This window comes from Homarus americanus, unplaced genomic scaffold (assembly GCF_018991925.1).
Source record: "Homarus americanus isolate GMGI-L3 unplaced genomic scaffold, GMGI_Hamer_2.0 scaffold55640, whole genome shotgun sequence".
NCBI lineage: Eukaryota > Metazoa > Arthropoda > Malacostraca > Decapoda > Nephropidae > Homarus > Homarus americanus.
In genome coordinates this window covers 847,874-864,588 of record NW_024713650.1, presented here as the reverse complement: position 1 = coordinate 864,588, position 16,715 = coordinate 847,874, and the positions used below count along the sequence as shown (strand labels likewise).

Here is a 16,715-nt window from a genome sequence, read left to right as displayed (position 1 = left end):
TTCCCTGAAAATTAGAGAGATCTCAATATAATTTGATATGATTTAATGAGGTCTAAGTAAATATTGTTGTGCTGTTGTACATACTTACAGTACTGTATATTGTAACTATATACTGTACTGCCTTATGAGCTAGGTAGGATGTCCAAACTGGGGAAAGAGTTTTACTTTGTGGAAATACAAAACTGCATAAACAATTACTTACTTTTTTATTAATATGTATTAATTATATTTTTCAGACTGTGTATCTGTTTACACTATTCCCAAAGGGTAGTGCAGGAGTGTCCCAGTACCATGAGCTGCACAGGGAGGCCACTGAGACCACCCCTCTCATGGAGACCTCATATAATGATTACAGTGGGTCAGTACTGTATTCTTGTGTTATGATACAGGGGGCAATGGTTGTATTTCTTGTATTTGGTCCACTTGGGACATGAAGGATTATGACAACCGTGCCGAGACAACAGGAGTCACGGTGTTCATTTTGAAATTCATCGGGCACCTCCCTAAAGATACTTTCTTGATTGTGTACATCTACTGTGTATTAGGTTTGATTTCGTCGTTAATGTGAATATAGTTCCTTTTTATGCATTACTTTTCTCGTCTGATGTACAGGGTAATATTGAATGCAGGTGTATATTTATTTATTTATTTACTTACAGGTTCCACGAGGCAGCCGATCCCTACCATCTGGGCATAGCAGAAGAGAGAATTAACGTGTTATCGTACCTCACCTTCTACTGGGTGAACGCACTCATGGAGAAAGGTTCACTTGGTAACTTACGCACTCAGGATGATCTGCACGACCTTCCTATACAAATGCGAACTGATGTCATCGCTCAGACGGTACCTTTATATTCCTTTTATTTCGTCTGAAGAGTATCTCTGTACTGTAATAGTGAGAATGTGATAACTAATACAGTTTCTTTTACCATAATATGATTACTTTTCTCACTAACTTACTTCAGTATTCTCTAACACTCACAATGTTGTTAAGTCTTCTAATTAGTTTTCAGTTCGTCATCATTTTATCTTTTATTCATGTGAGAACTCGGTACTGAACACACTGTAGTTCACACTAAAGTCACCTTATACCTGTGTGAACAATTTAGCGCTGTAGTATGTAGATTCAGGTTTATTGTATACAGTTTATTGAAGCAATAATGTTTTTCTTGATGCATCACCAGGCAGATTATTATTTACATACAGTTTTCTCATTGGATTCATTACTCTCCCTTCCCTTAACCCAGCAGTACCCTGTTATGATGCTGCTTGCTGCTGCTGACAAATATGAGTAACTTTATTTAACTTGTGTGGCCTTCTTATAAAGCTGCTGAAGTACTTTACTCTTCTTGATACTATTTACTTTACTGACAAATCACATTTTTTTTTAAGGTTCATAGAACAATGATGATCAGCCAGCCTCTACCCAGTGATGAATCTGAGAGACCTCGTCGCCAAAAATATGCCTTCCTAAAAGCCATACATAAATGTTATGGGGTCCAGTTCTACAGTATTGGCCTGCTGAAGCTTTTTGGTGATATTCTGGGATTTGCAGGACCCCTTCTGTTACATGAGCTTGTCATCTTTATTGAGAAAAAAGATGAGGATGACTTGAAGGGATATACATATGCAGGAGGTCTGTGTGGAGCAGCTCTTGTGGGTAAGTTTGTGCTTCTCTACCTGTTGATAACATCTAATAACAGATAGTAGCTGCTGCTTTTATTGATGGGAAGAAAACTTTCCCTGCAAGTGAAAGAAGAATTTATGTGACTGGCATGAGAAATGTGATGTTGTGTGACAGTGAATCATGGCCAGTTAAAAAGGATGACATGTAGGCTTGAGTGAGCTGAAATGGCAATGGTGAGGTGGATGTTCAATGTGAGACTGAAAGATCCGGGGTCCTGTTCAGAGCTAAGAGGGCAGCTGGATATTGTGATTACAGTATTGGTAAAGTTCTGCATAGAGGCAAGCTGAGATGGTTTTGAAATGTAGAGAGAATGGATGAAACTACTTGGGTCAAGAGGTGCATGAGTTTGAAGGTGAGAGAGCCAGGGGTAGGCCAAGAATAATATGGGGAGAGGTTGTAAGAAATGACATTAGAGTTAAGAACATGAGGAGAGACTGCGCAGCATGGAGAGCTGCCATCAGGTAATTGTTGCTAACTTACACAGGTATGGAAAATGGCAATAAACATTGATGATTATGATGATGATGATGATGATGAAATAATATTGCTGCAATTATTGATAATATCTATCCTTGCTACCCAAAAAATTAAAATGACATGTAATACATTAATTTACATTCCAGCAATATTCTGCAGTATTCACTTCAATTACTTATTGGCCAAGGTGAACCTTCGTATCCGTGCTGCTGTAATATCTACTGTTTATAGAAAGGTCCTCCAGGTAAGTGTGAGCACAAGTTTATCTTTATGGTTGGCGATGTTCCTGGTTTTCCCAATATGTTTCATGGCTTATTATACTAGAATAATATCTCTGTCACAGTGGTCAAGATCACAGCATCAGATCAAAGTTGTGTTATCAGTGACTCAGGTTGTGTGTGTTTGTGTTTTGTTTTTCTTAACATACAGTTGCAGTAGTGTGACAAATTTCAGTTTTTCTTATTTACATTCCCAGTTTTATTTTACTGTACCTATATTCTTCTGTGTTTTAATCCTGGGTACCTTACATTTTGGAGAAATAAAATTTGTCCAGTGTCAAATGCACATTGTAAGTAATGACTCTGAATTTATACAACTTTATTTGATACAGGTCAGTGCTGCCAACCTGAGCAGATTTTCAACGGGTGAAGTTGTCAATTTAATGAGTACAGACACTGACAGAATTGGTAATTTCTGCCAGTCATTTCATGCCTTGTGGAGTCTTCCTCTTCAGGTGAGTTGTGATAGCAGTATTCTGGTGTCACAGTCGTCATCATCATCAGTTATATTATTGTTCAGTGCAGGGAAGCTTTTGTGTCTTGTGTCAGTTCTTAGATATCTATTGCCTACTACAGGTTTGATTAAGTAATCTTAAAAGGATTACCAGGTAGTTTAATGATGGATTAGCAAGAGAATTGGTTCAACATAACCTAGATATCTTCATCTTCACTTGAATATCACTCTTGTCTATCTTTGTATATTGATAAAACTTTCTAGCAGTCTAAACAGAATGGAAATGGGAGGCATTTTATAAATACTTACTGTACAGCATATGAGCATTTAGAATAGCAAGGGTCATATCACATGATTGCTCAATTTCCCATTTCTGTCAGTCCATAGCCTCAGCATTCCTCTATCAGATAATAAGATAATTATGTCAGGCAAAATGGATACACATCCAGCATGGTACTATCCCCATAAGAAAACATACAGTACAAGTTGAACATTGATCTGAGCTGAGATAGTCACTATTGCTATTCTATACTTACAGTAGTATTTCGAGTGCAGGAAATAGTAATATGACTTACATGGAGAAAAAACTGAGAACTGTATGTAGTATAGGTAAGGAAAAGGGTCTAAGTTATTTTTGTTATAGATATGAAGATACAGTACTGTAATATGTAATCTGTATGAATGGTATATATTTTACAGCTTGGCATAACACTCTACCTGCTCTACCAACAAATTGGAATCGCCTTCTTAGCAGGTGTTGGTGTGGCGATCATCTTGATTCCAGTCAACAAGTGGCTGGCCACAAAAATAGGTATAGTATACTGTACAGGCTTTCTGTAATTGTCTACAGTTTTTTCCCTATTAGTATATAGTTTTCCCTATTGGTAGACAGTTTTTATCCCTGTTATTATTTTTTTTCCCCTTTTAGGTAGGATTAACTCACTAGCACTCAGTTTAATGTCCCGTGTTGGGAATAAGATAGTGGACATAATTCATAGGTTGTCCATCTGTGTGGTAACTTCAAACCTGAGTCACTGAACCAGCACATATTAGCACAGTTGTACCAAGACACTTCAAAATATTTACTGGGAAATGTCTTTAGAGGGATTTCAGCATCTGTGTAACATTTTATGGTTGTACTGCAATAGTTGTATCGTCAATATGTAGTTTTGTGTTAATTTTAATCCACTTCAAAGCTTACAGTCTAGTGTGTTTACTTCCACTGTTGCTGAAAACAGTTTTACTACTGGTACCGTATTGTTTGTATGTAAATAGCCTCAATAATGTAATGATTCTTGCTTTGACTTCAGTTTCGTAATAAAGTCACATTATATTCTACTTTTGTATGATTCCTGACTCCAAGTACAGCTTTTAATTCAGTCATACCGTTTCTAGAGTAGCGATGTTGCATCCAAATTCTTTACTCTGAACATTTGTGTCTTTCTATGAATCTGCATTACTTGTGTTTCTCTCTGTGATCTCTACTGGTAACTTATTCTACAGTTTATCTCATATATGTAACAAGTCATCACCTGTATTGTTTTTGTGCTTAACCATTTCATCTTTTTATTGGTACAGTGTTATTTTTCTCAGCGTATAACCAATTCTTTAACGCATTACATGCCTTGCTATCTCTCCTATATATTGCATGAGTGTACAGTATCTCCCACAGCCATTGTTTCAACAGCTCATTGCTCATTTGTTACTTGATCCTTTGATTTGTTCTTATCCTACAAGCAGAAGGGATCAGAGAATATTATATCCTCTTTTGTGGTTTTTGTAGGTCGTCTAAGTGTGGAGATGATGTCGTACAAGGACCGCCGTGTGGGTCTTATGACTGAGATCCTGAGCATGATCAGGATGGTGAAATTGAATGCTTGGGAAGGAACATTTAAGCACCGTGTCAATGGTAAGTTTAAACATTTATTTCTAAGCTTGTAGATGAGTTGACCTGCTAGACAATATTCCCCAGACACTTTGATTTTACTAGTTTATGACAGAAGGGCAATGCACACTGACCTATTAAACTTTACCTAGTATGAACTGTTTGTCATTTGCTCACACGAATCTAATAACCTAAACTCCAATCATTACATAAGTTACTTTAATGAAAGCAGGGTGTAACTTACCTGGATCAGTTTTAATTTTTGTTTAAATGTATGGTAAGTTCATTGGTCTTTCCCCTAAATAGGCATGGATTTCAACCTCTCAAAAATGTTAACTTTATTATAGGTTGACCTCTGACTTTTATTGATATTGTGGCCAATTTCACCTGATACCAATAGAACCAGTATACTGTAATCAGGTTAACATAGACCATTATATGTTGTATGTTTTTCTTCCAGACGAGCGTTATGGTGAAGTGAAGGCGTTGGCTGGGCGCAAGTACTTGGATGCTGCCTGTGTTTACTTCTGGGCTTCCACGCCAGTTCTCATACCTATTATCACCTTCACCGTGTACATTGCTCTTGGTAATTACTGCTCGCTCTCTTAAAATGTTTCACAAGGATGACAGTGGTAAGTAAACGAGGAATAACACCGGAAACAATATAGACGGAGAAATGTTTAGCTGTCGTCTTTGGTGAATTTTGTGAAATTTATGATATTAGGATCCAGAGTTTGGTTTACCCTGCACTGTGAAGCTGCTAAAAAGACACCATTTGAAGACAGGTACTGCAACCTTGGCTGTGATGCTCCTTGGATGATTAAGGCTAACTAGTTCACTACAGCCTATTAATCTGTGTGGGACCATTTTAGGTGTCATTACATTTCCTTATGTGTCATGCAGAAAAGAATTGATTTTAAAATGACAAATTTGTTTTCAGGTAATCCATTGGAGCCAGCTCGTGTGTTTACAGCAGTAGCACTCTTCAACATGTTAATAATGCCTCTCAATGCATTTCCCTGGGTACTGAATGGGATTGTGGAGGCATGGGTCTCTCTTAAGCGTGTTGAGCGTTTGATGGAGGTTAGTAAATAAGGGTTGAGCAGACACTCCTAAAATTGTAGCATCTTCCTTAGGTCTAGACAATATAAAGGCAGAGTTTATTTTATTAAAAGGGATAGTAAAGGTTATATAGTACATATAGGTATACTGCTTTATTATTATGTTGTTGCCTTTTTTTTCACATAATCAGGTTTTACATAGAACTAGTGGTACAAGTCAGTAGTCTCGTGAGCTGTATATGAAACTTTGTATTACAGTACATCACTCTTGTGTCATGACTGCCCCCATCATTAGCTGAGTCAGGTATAGGAACACTGTGAAGGTAGTGCTCACATAGCAAGGCATAACACATACATAATGCCAATTCAAAATAACATCAATATATATATTTATTTACAAAATGAAATTTTTGTTTTTTTTATGACATTATTTCCTTAACAGAGTTGTAAACTTATTAAAATTTTCAGCTTCCAGAACAGGACTTGATAAACTATTACACAGTGGTGCCAGAGATGGGTCACAAGGACTCTGAACTACAAATCCTAATAACCAACGGAACCTTCACTTGGGATGGTGCATTTGTGGTCGCTGAACAAGATCAAGAGGCAAGCAGGCCCTCGAGGAGCTCACCCACAGGCTCTAACATGTCACTGATCGACTCTCTGAACGGGAGCAGCGGTGATGAGGGAATACTTCCAACACTCAAGAGAGTCAACTTGCAACTTTCCAAGGTCAGAAGAGGTGTTGACGTATCTGCTTATATATGATAACGTCAGGGCTAAGTCGTACCGTACTCTATCAAGTAATGTTTGTTTTTGTTAATTATCTCATAACCAACCTTTTTAAATACTCTTGTACACTTTTTCTCACAGTAACATAGTGGAGTCAGAACTAAAAGCAATGCAGACTCACTCTCTCATTCTCATACACATGGGGATTTTAAAGTGTCTTGGTGACTGTTTTCTTTTGATATAGACTAATATTGCTTTGTTTATGTCAATGATTTTTTTCTAATTTTTGAAAGTGACTGACTGTTTGGAGGTGAATGACTTGAAGAGTGATATCATGAGAAGTTTTATACGATATGTGAACAAAGGTAAAGTGATGAGAATGAATGACCAAGGGAGATAGGGAGAATTGAATGTATGAAGACAGTGGAGGGAGGGAAGTGAGTGGAGGAATTAGTGATAGCAGAGGGAAAGATAGTCAGAATTTCATTGATAAGTGTATGGAGAAAGAGAGAGAGAGAGACAGAGAGAGAGAGAGAAAGTGACAGAGAGAGAGAGAAAGTGACAGAGAGAGAGGGAGAACGGCACCAAAGGAGACAAAGTGGAACTGATGGGAGAAATAATGTCCTTGAATTTAATATGTGAGGTAAATAGGATGAGGGGGAGAGGAAAAGAAGACCAATATGAAGATGGAAGAATAGGGGGTGAAGGATACTCAAGAAGCTTAAGGGGAGATTGAGCCATCCAGGAAGCACTGGGTGTGTTACGGAGGACAGGGTGTTGAGTGTTTTTTGGGGGGTGGGATGTTCCAGCAATAAGAGTGAATGAACGACAACATACAAAAGATAATATGTGTTTTGCTCTTAGTTTTTGATAAGTTTGGAATATAGTGGTAAAGATCCTTAAAGACTGAAGAAAATACAAAAAAAAATGTAAGAAAAAAAGAGGAAATTAAGTTTGTTTTTTCTTTATAATTCAGGGTCAAGTGGTGGCTATTGTGGGTCGTGTTGGGTCAGGAAAAACATCAGTCCTTAATGCAATACTGGCCGAGATGACCAAAACTCACGGGGTTGTGGCAGTGGCTGCACTTCATAATGGTATGTGTTTGGCTAAGTGTCAGGGAGTTACTTTTAGTACACTTCGTCTCCATTTATATTATAAAGGCTTAATATCTCTTTTCTGCATCTACTTATTTATCTTTATGTACCTGCTTACCTATATTTATGTCTTATGTCAGTTTGTATAAAATGGTAGGAATTTGTTTGGTTCAAGAGCAGTGATAAGCCCCCTATTTTAGATGGGTGGATGGGGGTATTCTCATTTTTGCTTGGCACTTGATGATCCTCCATTGAAATATTTAGCAGTGCTGTGATTAAGAATGATTTATGTCCCAAATAAAATGGATGTGTTGTAGTTGATTGTAAGGTAGAAACTATACACTGTACAGTATTATCTACACACTGAAAATCCTGTAGCAGATGCCAGAAATGTAAATATTATTGAAAGAATACCCAGTGTGAACGGTGAATAATGTCGGGCCTTTGGTAGCTATAACCTCTTGCTCAACAGAAGCTGATAGAGTGCTATAAACTTTGCCCCTTTCTGCAGATTCTTCTAGCAGGATATCCTTCCCAAACAACTTCTCTCTTTCTTTCTCCTTCCATCTCACCATTAGTCTTGTCTTCCTCATGATAATATATATATAAATTTATGTATACCTGGTAACTGTATTAGATTATAGTACACCAGATTACATTGGTCTGTACTTAGCTCCTTTTTCATAATTCTCACTCTCACTTTTAGGAACATTCCACGTTTCATTTCATTTCAGTTCACATTTGTTTTTGTGATTGATTTTATTGCTGTACGTCATGATAATAATCTGTGGAATCTTATGTTTCATAAGGTGATGATTTAAATATACAATATAAATAACATCTTGCAGGGTAATTGATTATGAAAATTAGTTTGGATGTCCTGGGTAAATTATATGTCATCAAAGTTTTAAGTTGTGTGACTGTATGGACTGTATAAAATGTACAGTTACAGTTATGTAGTGTACAACTTTATTTTTCAGGTTTTGGTCTTGCAACACAACTTCCTTGGATACAAAATGGATCAATCAAAGACAATATTCTCTTTGGTAGCAGCTTGGATATCAGCCGATACAAGTAATTATGTAACTTGATCTATTTAATTGAAAACTTTTCAAGAATTGTACTCCAGTTATACTGAAGAGATTAATAATTTTTCAGCACAAAATAGGATGCAGTAGTTTAATGTTTGGAACAACTTTGAGAGTTAGAAGGCTTTTAAAAATAATCCGAGCATTTGGTGTTGCTGGTCGCTATCATCCAGTACTCCTACACCAGTACAGTAATTGTCAACAAGTAGGTGAATAAATTAATGAAAATCTTCCAGGTCAGTACTGTCTGTTTGTGCCTTGGATGAGGATCTTCATGCGCTTCCTCTGAGGGATAACACAATGTGTGGAGAAAATGGCTCCTCATTAAGTGGTGGACAGAAGGCTCGTGTTGCTCTGGCTCGCGCGGTGTATCAGGTAGAGTGTTCTGTATATTTTATTACGTACATTACTACTTCTCTTACTGTCTATAAATTAATATGTTAAATAAAAAAAATGTCTAGAAATAGTAATCTATATTTTTTAATCTTTTTATTTCGTTCCTCATCAGAACAAGAGCATCTACCTCCTTGATGACGTGTTGTCGGCTGTGGACAGACCAGTGGCACAGCACATCATGAAAAAATGTATTCATGGGTTTTTGGCTGGCAGAACAGTGTTGCTTGCCACTAACACTGTCAGTCTCCTCACCAAGACAGACTGGGTCATCAGTATACAGAATGGAGAAATAAACTCTCAAGGTAAGATGGATTTTCTTTAATGGATTTTTCATTTCTGTAGTGTTTTAAATTATCTGTTCATATTGTACTCTTTAGATTGATATATTTTTTGTAAAGTGTACAAAGATCAGAAAGGAAAATGAGTTTATAATATATTTTCTTATTTTCACCATATCATTGAAATCCAACAGTACAGTATTCTAGCACGGGCTTCCAAGTTCTTCTTCTCAGTATGTCAATTCATGTGTGTATCCATACAGAAGTATTTTACAAAACTTATTGAATCTATTACAGTATATTTGATTTTTTACAAGGATAGTCTATGAAATGGTGACAGATGTTAGATACTGTACTGTAGTCTCTCTCTCTCTCTGTATCTTAATGTTTAATGACCTTAATGTAGAGGACTGTTGTGCTCTATTTGGTTATGTTGTATCTTTATATATACAGGTAGTATTGTAGTATTTTTTATCTTTACTGTATATAATAATAATAACACTAATAATAATTCGCATCTGTCACCATATATTAAGTCGGAAATGCATTACTTTCTACAGTTTATTTGTCATCACTTGATATCTGTGGGAGTGTATTCAGCTAAACATAATTTTTACTACAGGTCCCCCATCAGTCGTCCTGCCAAAGCTCTTGTCGGCAGAGGAACTTTCAGATGACTGGTGGGACGAGACCGAGAGTGTGGAAACCAAGTCGTCAGGGGCCGTTTCGCGGAGGCCATCGTTGGACATCTTCGCTACGGGACACGGCAAGAGTACAGACTCGATACGTAAGGTAAGACCCCTCGTAGGTGTTCGGGTGACGTGGTGCAGGAGGGGTGGAGAGTCATATTTTTTGTTTTGTTTTTACTGTTCTCAGATCTAGTTATTGTATAATCTATTGAGAACTGGACGCAAGATGAGAGAATTAGGTACTGTATGTGGTTATGTGTTATGTTTTTGTTTGTTTCATTCGTGGTTGATAGGAGATAGAATGCCTAACCAAATCTCACAACCTTACTGAAATGTATTTGTGAATCCAGGCAACTGAAGCCAAAAAACAATCCCCACCTATTACCCCATCGACTGATAAGTAATTTCCCCCATTTAATAACACACTATTATAATTTCTAAATAGTATTACACTTTTTGTTCCCAGGGTGACAATGAGGAAGAGCGTGACTATGGGGAATTGAGCAGTTCCGTCTACTACACGTACATAGTGGCATTGGGCAGTGTGCTCTCGCTCACCATCTTCCTCTCCATGATACTAATGCAGAGTTCCCGAAACCTAACTGACATGTGGTTGGCTTACTGGGTGTCTCAAGTCACAGGGAGAAACAGGTATGGATGGCTTGTATTATTTACTGTCAGGTCATTCTCTTGCTGCTGCTGCTGTTGTTCTTACTTAACACTGCCTCCCAAAATATCCATCTAGATTACCTGTCTCTCCCTACAACCTGTACATGATCCATTACTCGTACCCTCACCTCTCTTACTGCTGTACTCCATCTACTGGGACGAATTATTTCTCCTTCCTGACACACTATAGCAAGTTCTTTTCTCTCGCTCTTAATACCCAAAATGTATTCGCTTATTTTCCATTTGTCGTGTATATTTTCAGTTCTCATCTTATTGCCTTTCTGTCAATTCCCCCCAAGTACACTTTCACTCATTCAGACATTCCTGGATTAAACTTCCTCTGCCCTTCAGCTTGTCTCACTCCAAGCCAAGATGTGCAGATTTCTTTGATTCACCATTTCTTGTCGCTCACTATTCATTTCATCATTGCATATTCAAACACTTCTGTCTTCTTTGTTCTTGTTACATTTCACAAAAAATATACAGAGGGTGTATTTATTCATATCTCTGTATTTTATGGCTGTAGAATTTTATTAAGGTTTGTTTTGATTGGAGTAAGGAAGTCTTTTCATCTGACCATCATGTACAGTTTTGTGTCATCCATAATAGTAAGAGTTGTGGGCAATCCATATTAGGTAGAATGTAGGCTCTATGTATTTCAGAAATATTCTTCATGTTTAAGGCTTCAAGATTCATTAAGTTTAATATCTTTACAGCTCTGGATTAACTGCACTTGTTGATAAAGACACAACACCATGGATGGGTGCAGGAACTAGGCCTGATCCCCCCAAAATGGCCACTGCTTTAACTGATAGCATGCAGTGGTTTTCTTCTATCAACCCTATGCATCAGGTATGAGCATTAATGTATGTGCTCGAGGTGTTACTGACAAATGATAACTGAGAAAATATATAAAGACATGGTGATGATAAACAGGATTTTTACTAGGAGGAAAACACTTGAGTTCAAACTACATTTTAATTACATAGAGTGGCACCAAACCACCCTTCTACAGGTGTTAGCAATACATAGTAATGAACTTATAACAGAAAGGTTGTAGTAATTTGTATAGATTGATAAAAAAGATTAATAAGAATATTTTTATACAGTTTCTGGCGGTACAAGAACTTCCCGAGTCTGATGTATCGGCGGTAGTGGACCCCAGCACCAAATTCTACCTCACTGTGTATGGGATTCTGGCAGCCTCCAACACAATTTTCACACTAATGCGAGCTTTCTTGTTTGCATATGGAGGTATCTGTGCTGCTAAAGCCCTTCACAAACAGTTGTTGGATGCTGTTCTTTACGTAAGTTTCATTTATCACTGTGAAAATGTTTAAAAGTTGAACTGTATCAAGATTAGAAAATAGATGATGTATTTATCAGGTGTACGATTTTAATGAAAGTTTAATAATATTTAGTTGTATGATGGCTTTCTTATATTCTTCTACCATCTGTGCCTCTTAACTGATGAATACTGTACTGGAGTAGGAACACTCTTTTAGCACTACATTTTTGTCAGGAAAGATTTACAAGAATGTACGCTGGTAATAAGTTACTGTACTATAAACAACATGGGTTGAAGTCCTTGTCCTCGGTATAATGCTCCTCAAGTTTCTCAAAATGGTTAATAAAATATCTCAGGAAATTTTAATGCATTTTTTTGATGTCTTTATTTCTTCTTCACAGGCAAAGATTTCATTCTTTGACAACAATCCTCTCGGCCGTATCCTGAACCGGTTCTCATCAGATCTCTACACCGTGGATGACTCTCTTCCCTTCCAGATGAACATTTTCTTTGCTCAGGTTTTTGGACTATTAGGTCAGTAAATGTGTTTGTATAATGTGGGAAAATGTAAATGTTTTGATAGATATTTTTCTCATGGAATCATTGAACAAAAATATTAAAATTTTGTTCTAAACAATTAAATAGGCAGAGAAAAACATTAGACACCATCAGAGTGACACAATAAAACACTGAATGAACAAGAGGATAAATGAATAAGTAGTACTTCAGTGTTTAAAAAGACATATATATCACTTAACCATTAAAAGGTGACACAAAAAAGTATACAGTACTGTATAAAGAAATTTAATTAATGTACTGTATTAGGTTATGATGGTGGATTTGAGTGATAAAGATCTACTCTTTATTCCTTCATTAAATGTTTCTTCCCAGGTTCGGTTGTGGTGACCATATATGGTATGCCGTGGATCTTGTTGCTCTACATTCCATTAGCTTTTGTGTATTACACCGTCCAGAGCTTTTATCGTCACACTTCTCGAGATCTGAAGCGACTGCACGCAGTTTCTCTCTCGCCCTTGTATGCACACTTCACTGAGACTTTGCAGGGCCTTCCTGTGATCCGTGCCATGCGGGCTGTACATAGGTAAGTACTGTGCAGTATTGTATAAACAATTGACTTACTGTAAATATCTTGAGTGTTCATCATGTGTGCCTCTCCTACTGTGACTGTGCAAAAAGGCTTTGTTATAATTACTGATACAGATAGATAGACAGTCCTAATACCCCTCTTGATCTACCCAGATTTAGTGCAAGAGCAGACAGCCTCTTAGAGGTAAGCCAGCGTGCACAGTTTGACATTCAGGTAGCCTCACAGTGGCTCAACTTGCGGTTGCAACTGATCGGGCTGGCAATGCTAGCTGGTGTGTCAACTCTTGCCCTCCTTCAACATCACTTTGATGCTATTGATGCTGGTGAGTGCATTGTTGTGGTTAGCCTTTTCAATAGTTGTTTTATGCATGTGTACATTGCAGACGTTGGTATACTGTATGTTTGTTTTATGTTTTGATAGAGATAATTACAGTTTGTTACAGAACTGATACAGCATTGAATTCCATTTTTGTATATTAATACATAGTTATGAATATGGATGTTGTGATAATGGTAATTTGTGTATGTAGTGTTATGTACGTACAGTATTTTTATCATTAATTATTACAACAGGTCTGGTTGGTCTGGTGGTCTCGTATGCTCTGACTGTGAGCAACTTCCTCAACTCTGTAGTGGGTTCCCTCACTGAGACAGAGAGGGAGTTGGTCAGTGTTGAGCGCGTCCACCAATATCTGGAAGGAACAGAACCAGAACGGCGGGAGGGCACCATACTTCCCCCTTTTGGCTGGCTTAGCCATGGTTCTATTAAGTTCCAGAACGTCTGCTTGAGATATCAGTAAGTACCTGTTTGCATCTTCATTTATTTAGTAAGTAACAAAATACTGGAAATTTAGATGGGAATGAATATGCATTACGTAGTTGTAAGTCGGGTTTATCCATAAAGGAATCTTATTTCATTTGATTTTAATTATCATTGACATACATTACTTAAACGTCTGTACTCTTCATACCTCCATAGCTCAGTTGGGAGCATTCTGGCTCTTGTGAGACATTTACTATGGTGGTGTACATAATTTGATAGCCATAACAATTTGCTCTTATCTTTCAAATTTCAGGGCTCATAATCCGTATGCACTGAGAAAAGTAAGCTTCGAAATAGGTGCATCAGAAAAGGTTGGAATAATTGGTCGCACAGGAGCAGGGAAGAGCTCCATATTTCTGGCACTGTTCCGTCTGGTGGAACTGAACTCGGGACACATCTTTGTAGACAATGTGGACATCTCCAAGCTGAGCCTTAAGAAACTAAGGTACAGTAGGTTATGTTAGATTAAGTTAGGGTGGTTAATCTTCAGATGAAATAAGTTGGGGTGTCTAATACTCAGGGGATCCAAAGAAAATATTCTTTTATTATATAATTTTAGTACTATTGTTTTGAGTAGATGCAAAGATTGTTAAGAATGTTCATGTACCATTAATTGTGATATAATGTCACTGTCAGTTAGTGTGAATTGGATTACCAAGAGAATGAAAGTTTTAATTATATCTGAAAAATGATTTATTCTTATGATACATCATCTTAAGAGATCCAACCTGACTGGTGCTTTTCCCTTATTAATACCCAGAAGATTGTATATACTGTAATATTAATATTATCATCATATCTTAAAAAGGATATGGTTATGCTCCTGGTAATTCTTTTCATAGTATGGTACCTTGAAAGACATTAATAACTTGAGATTTGTAATACACCCATGTACCTGTACTCAGCTGCATGATAATATCTTTACTTAATTACATATAGATCCAGCATGGCCATAGTGACACAAGATGCCTTCCTGTTCAGTGGAACTATCAGGGAGAATCTAGACCCCTGTAGTGACTCTCTCGACACTCAGATATGGCAGGCCGTACAGTCGTGTCATCTCACTACACTGGTACAACACCTTGGTGGCCTGGAGGCTAGGATAGAGGAAGCAGGACGGGCAATGTCAGCAGGGGAGAGGCAGTTGTTTTGCCTGGCTCGAGCTCTATTGTGCCGCACCAAGGTAAGCGCTGGAAAATCAGTTTGTTGTCTTTAAATATAATACCAGTTGGGTACAAGGTAGACCATACTTGTAAGTTTATTATGATCTGTATTATGTAAGTTTTGTCTGATTCACGTTTGTACCAATTTGGTTAGTTTTCCTCACAGCAGTCTAATTATAATGTTCTTGCTTCAAGTTTTTCCACAGATCACCTGAAGATTAGGCCCCTAGCATATGTCAAACGATGATTAAACAACCTAACGTTAACCTAACCCCACTCCCCCAGGTAGAGTCAGGGCGTTTAATCATTAGGTGAAAAATGCTGGGACTAATTTCAGGTGATCTATTTTCAATTAAAAGTAAATTAAAGAAAAGAATACTTGGAAGTGTAAGTTAAGAGTGCTATGGAGGTTGCATCTTGTGTGCTCCCAATACTATCTGAATCACCTAATGACTTGACTCGGCCTTGAAGCTTAAGTCCACTTTGTCTTACCATGACCCAATATTGTGAACTTATGACACAAAATTAAGTTATTTATCATAATTTATTGATGTATAAGGAAGACTATTGTTTCCACAGCTAATATTTTGGGGTTCCTCAGTGATTTTGTCACAAGTACTAACGCTCCACCAAAAGATATATTAAACAGGCTTAAAAGGTTAAGAGGCCCTACTACAAATGACAAATTTTCTGCCTGTTGAAGTGCTAGACTCATCTGGCTGGTTCTATCCTTGATTCACAGTACAGTCGTGTTCTTTTTCTTCAAATTATATTAAAATTGTTATCCTTCATTCGTAAGTTTTACAAATAAAGATATTTCCTGATAAACACTTCATTACTCAAAACATTCAAATGTTTTGTAGATTGTGTGTATAGATGAAGGGACGTCGCAGCTGGATAATGAAACCGACGAGCAGATTCAGCAAACAATACGCAGTGCCTTCCGCAACAAGACCGTCATTATTATTGCTCATCGTGTGCACACTGTCCGGGATTGTGATAGGTGAGTTAATCTACTGGGCTAAGTCATTGATAAGTAACTGTGTTTGATAACTGCAAACTGAAACTGCTCATGGCACCACTAAATATTTTGTCTTGTCAACCGTTTTATCTAATATTCCCTTTTATGAAACCAGAATGATTCATACAACATTGTCCCCAGTACTGTATTTAAGTTACTCATCTCTACAGTTTCAAGTGTCAATGCTCAAGACACATAATATAAAAGTTTGCCTTTTTGGGGCATTGAGGGGTGTTCTTCCATTAGTTTAGACACTATAATCTTTTGACTTTTCCTCCCCTATAATCATACATGTGTTGGACCTACATGATTGCACTCATTAAATCATGAATTTTACAGAATTCTGGTGATGAGTGAGGGAGAAGTGGTGGAGTGTGGACGACCAACAGAACTACTTTCCAATAGAAATTCCATCTTCTACTCGGTTCTTCAGTCTCAATGAGAGCCATCAGGAGAACACTAAGCAAATATTATCTTTATTACCACCATTGTAGAAAAAGTTATTATATTAGTTATATAATTAAA

At 37.3% G+C, this 16,715-nt stretch overlaps 1 protein-coding gene across 1 annotated transcript in view; it reads left to right on the top strand.

Annotated features, from left to right (window-relative positions):
• The window catches only part of LOC121872538 (ATP-binding cassette sub-family C member 10-like), a 20,422-nt gene extending 3,707 nt beyond the window's left edge, over nt 1–16,715 (top strand). The window contains exons 4-29 of the mRNA XM_042375325.1: nt 237–358; nt 660–843; nt 1,393–1,660; nt 2,311–2,408; nt 2,775–2,897; nt 3,596–3,707; nt 4,680–4,805; nt 5,242–5,367; nt 5,722–5,864; nt 6,311–6,574; nt 7,551–7,668; nt 8,649–8,742; nt 8,993–9,131; nt 9,265–9,454; nt 10,053–10,222; nt 10,586–10,770; nt 11,505–11,640; nt 11,898–12,095; nt 12,478–12,610; nt 12,968–13,178; nt 13,337–13,506; nt 13,757–13,979; nt 14,260–14,451; nt 14,946–15,189; nt 16,033–16,172; nt 16,530–16,715. Of these exons, the coding sequence (XP_042231259.1) occupies nt 237–358; nt 660–843; nt 1,393–1,660; nt 2,311–2,408; nt 2,775–2,897; nt 3,596–3,707; nt 4,680–4,805; nt 5,242–5,367; nt 5,722–5,864; nt 6,311–6,574; nt 7,551–7,668; nt 8,649–8,742; nt 8,993–9,131; nt 9,265–9,454; nt 10,053–10,222; nt 10,586–10,770; nt 11,505–11,640; nt 11,898–12,095; nt 12,478–12,610; nt 12,968–13,178; nt 13,337–13,506; nt 13,757–13,979; nt 14,260–14,451; nt 14,946–15,189; nt 16,033–16,172; nt 16,530–16,632 (4,212 nt within the window). The 3' untranslated portion in view covers nt 16,633–16,715. The remainder of the gene's footprint in view (nt 1–236; nt 359–659; nt 844–1,392; nt 1,661–2,310; nt 2,409–2,774; nt 2,898–3,595; nt 3,708–4,679; nt 4,806–5,241; nt 5,368–5,721; nt 5,865–6,310; nt 6,575–7,550; nt 7,669–8,648; nt 8,743–8,992; nt 9,132–9,264; nt 9,455–10,052; nt 10,223–10,585; nt 10,771–11,504; nt 11,641–11,897; nt 12,096–12,477; nt 12,611–12,967; nt 13,179–13,336; nt 13,507–13,756; nt 13,980–14,259; nt 14,452–14,945; nt 15,190–16,032; nt 16,173–16,529) is intronic.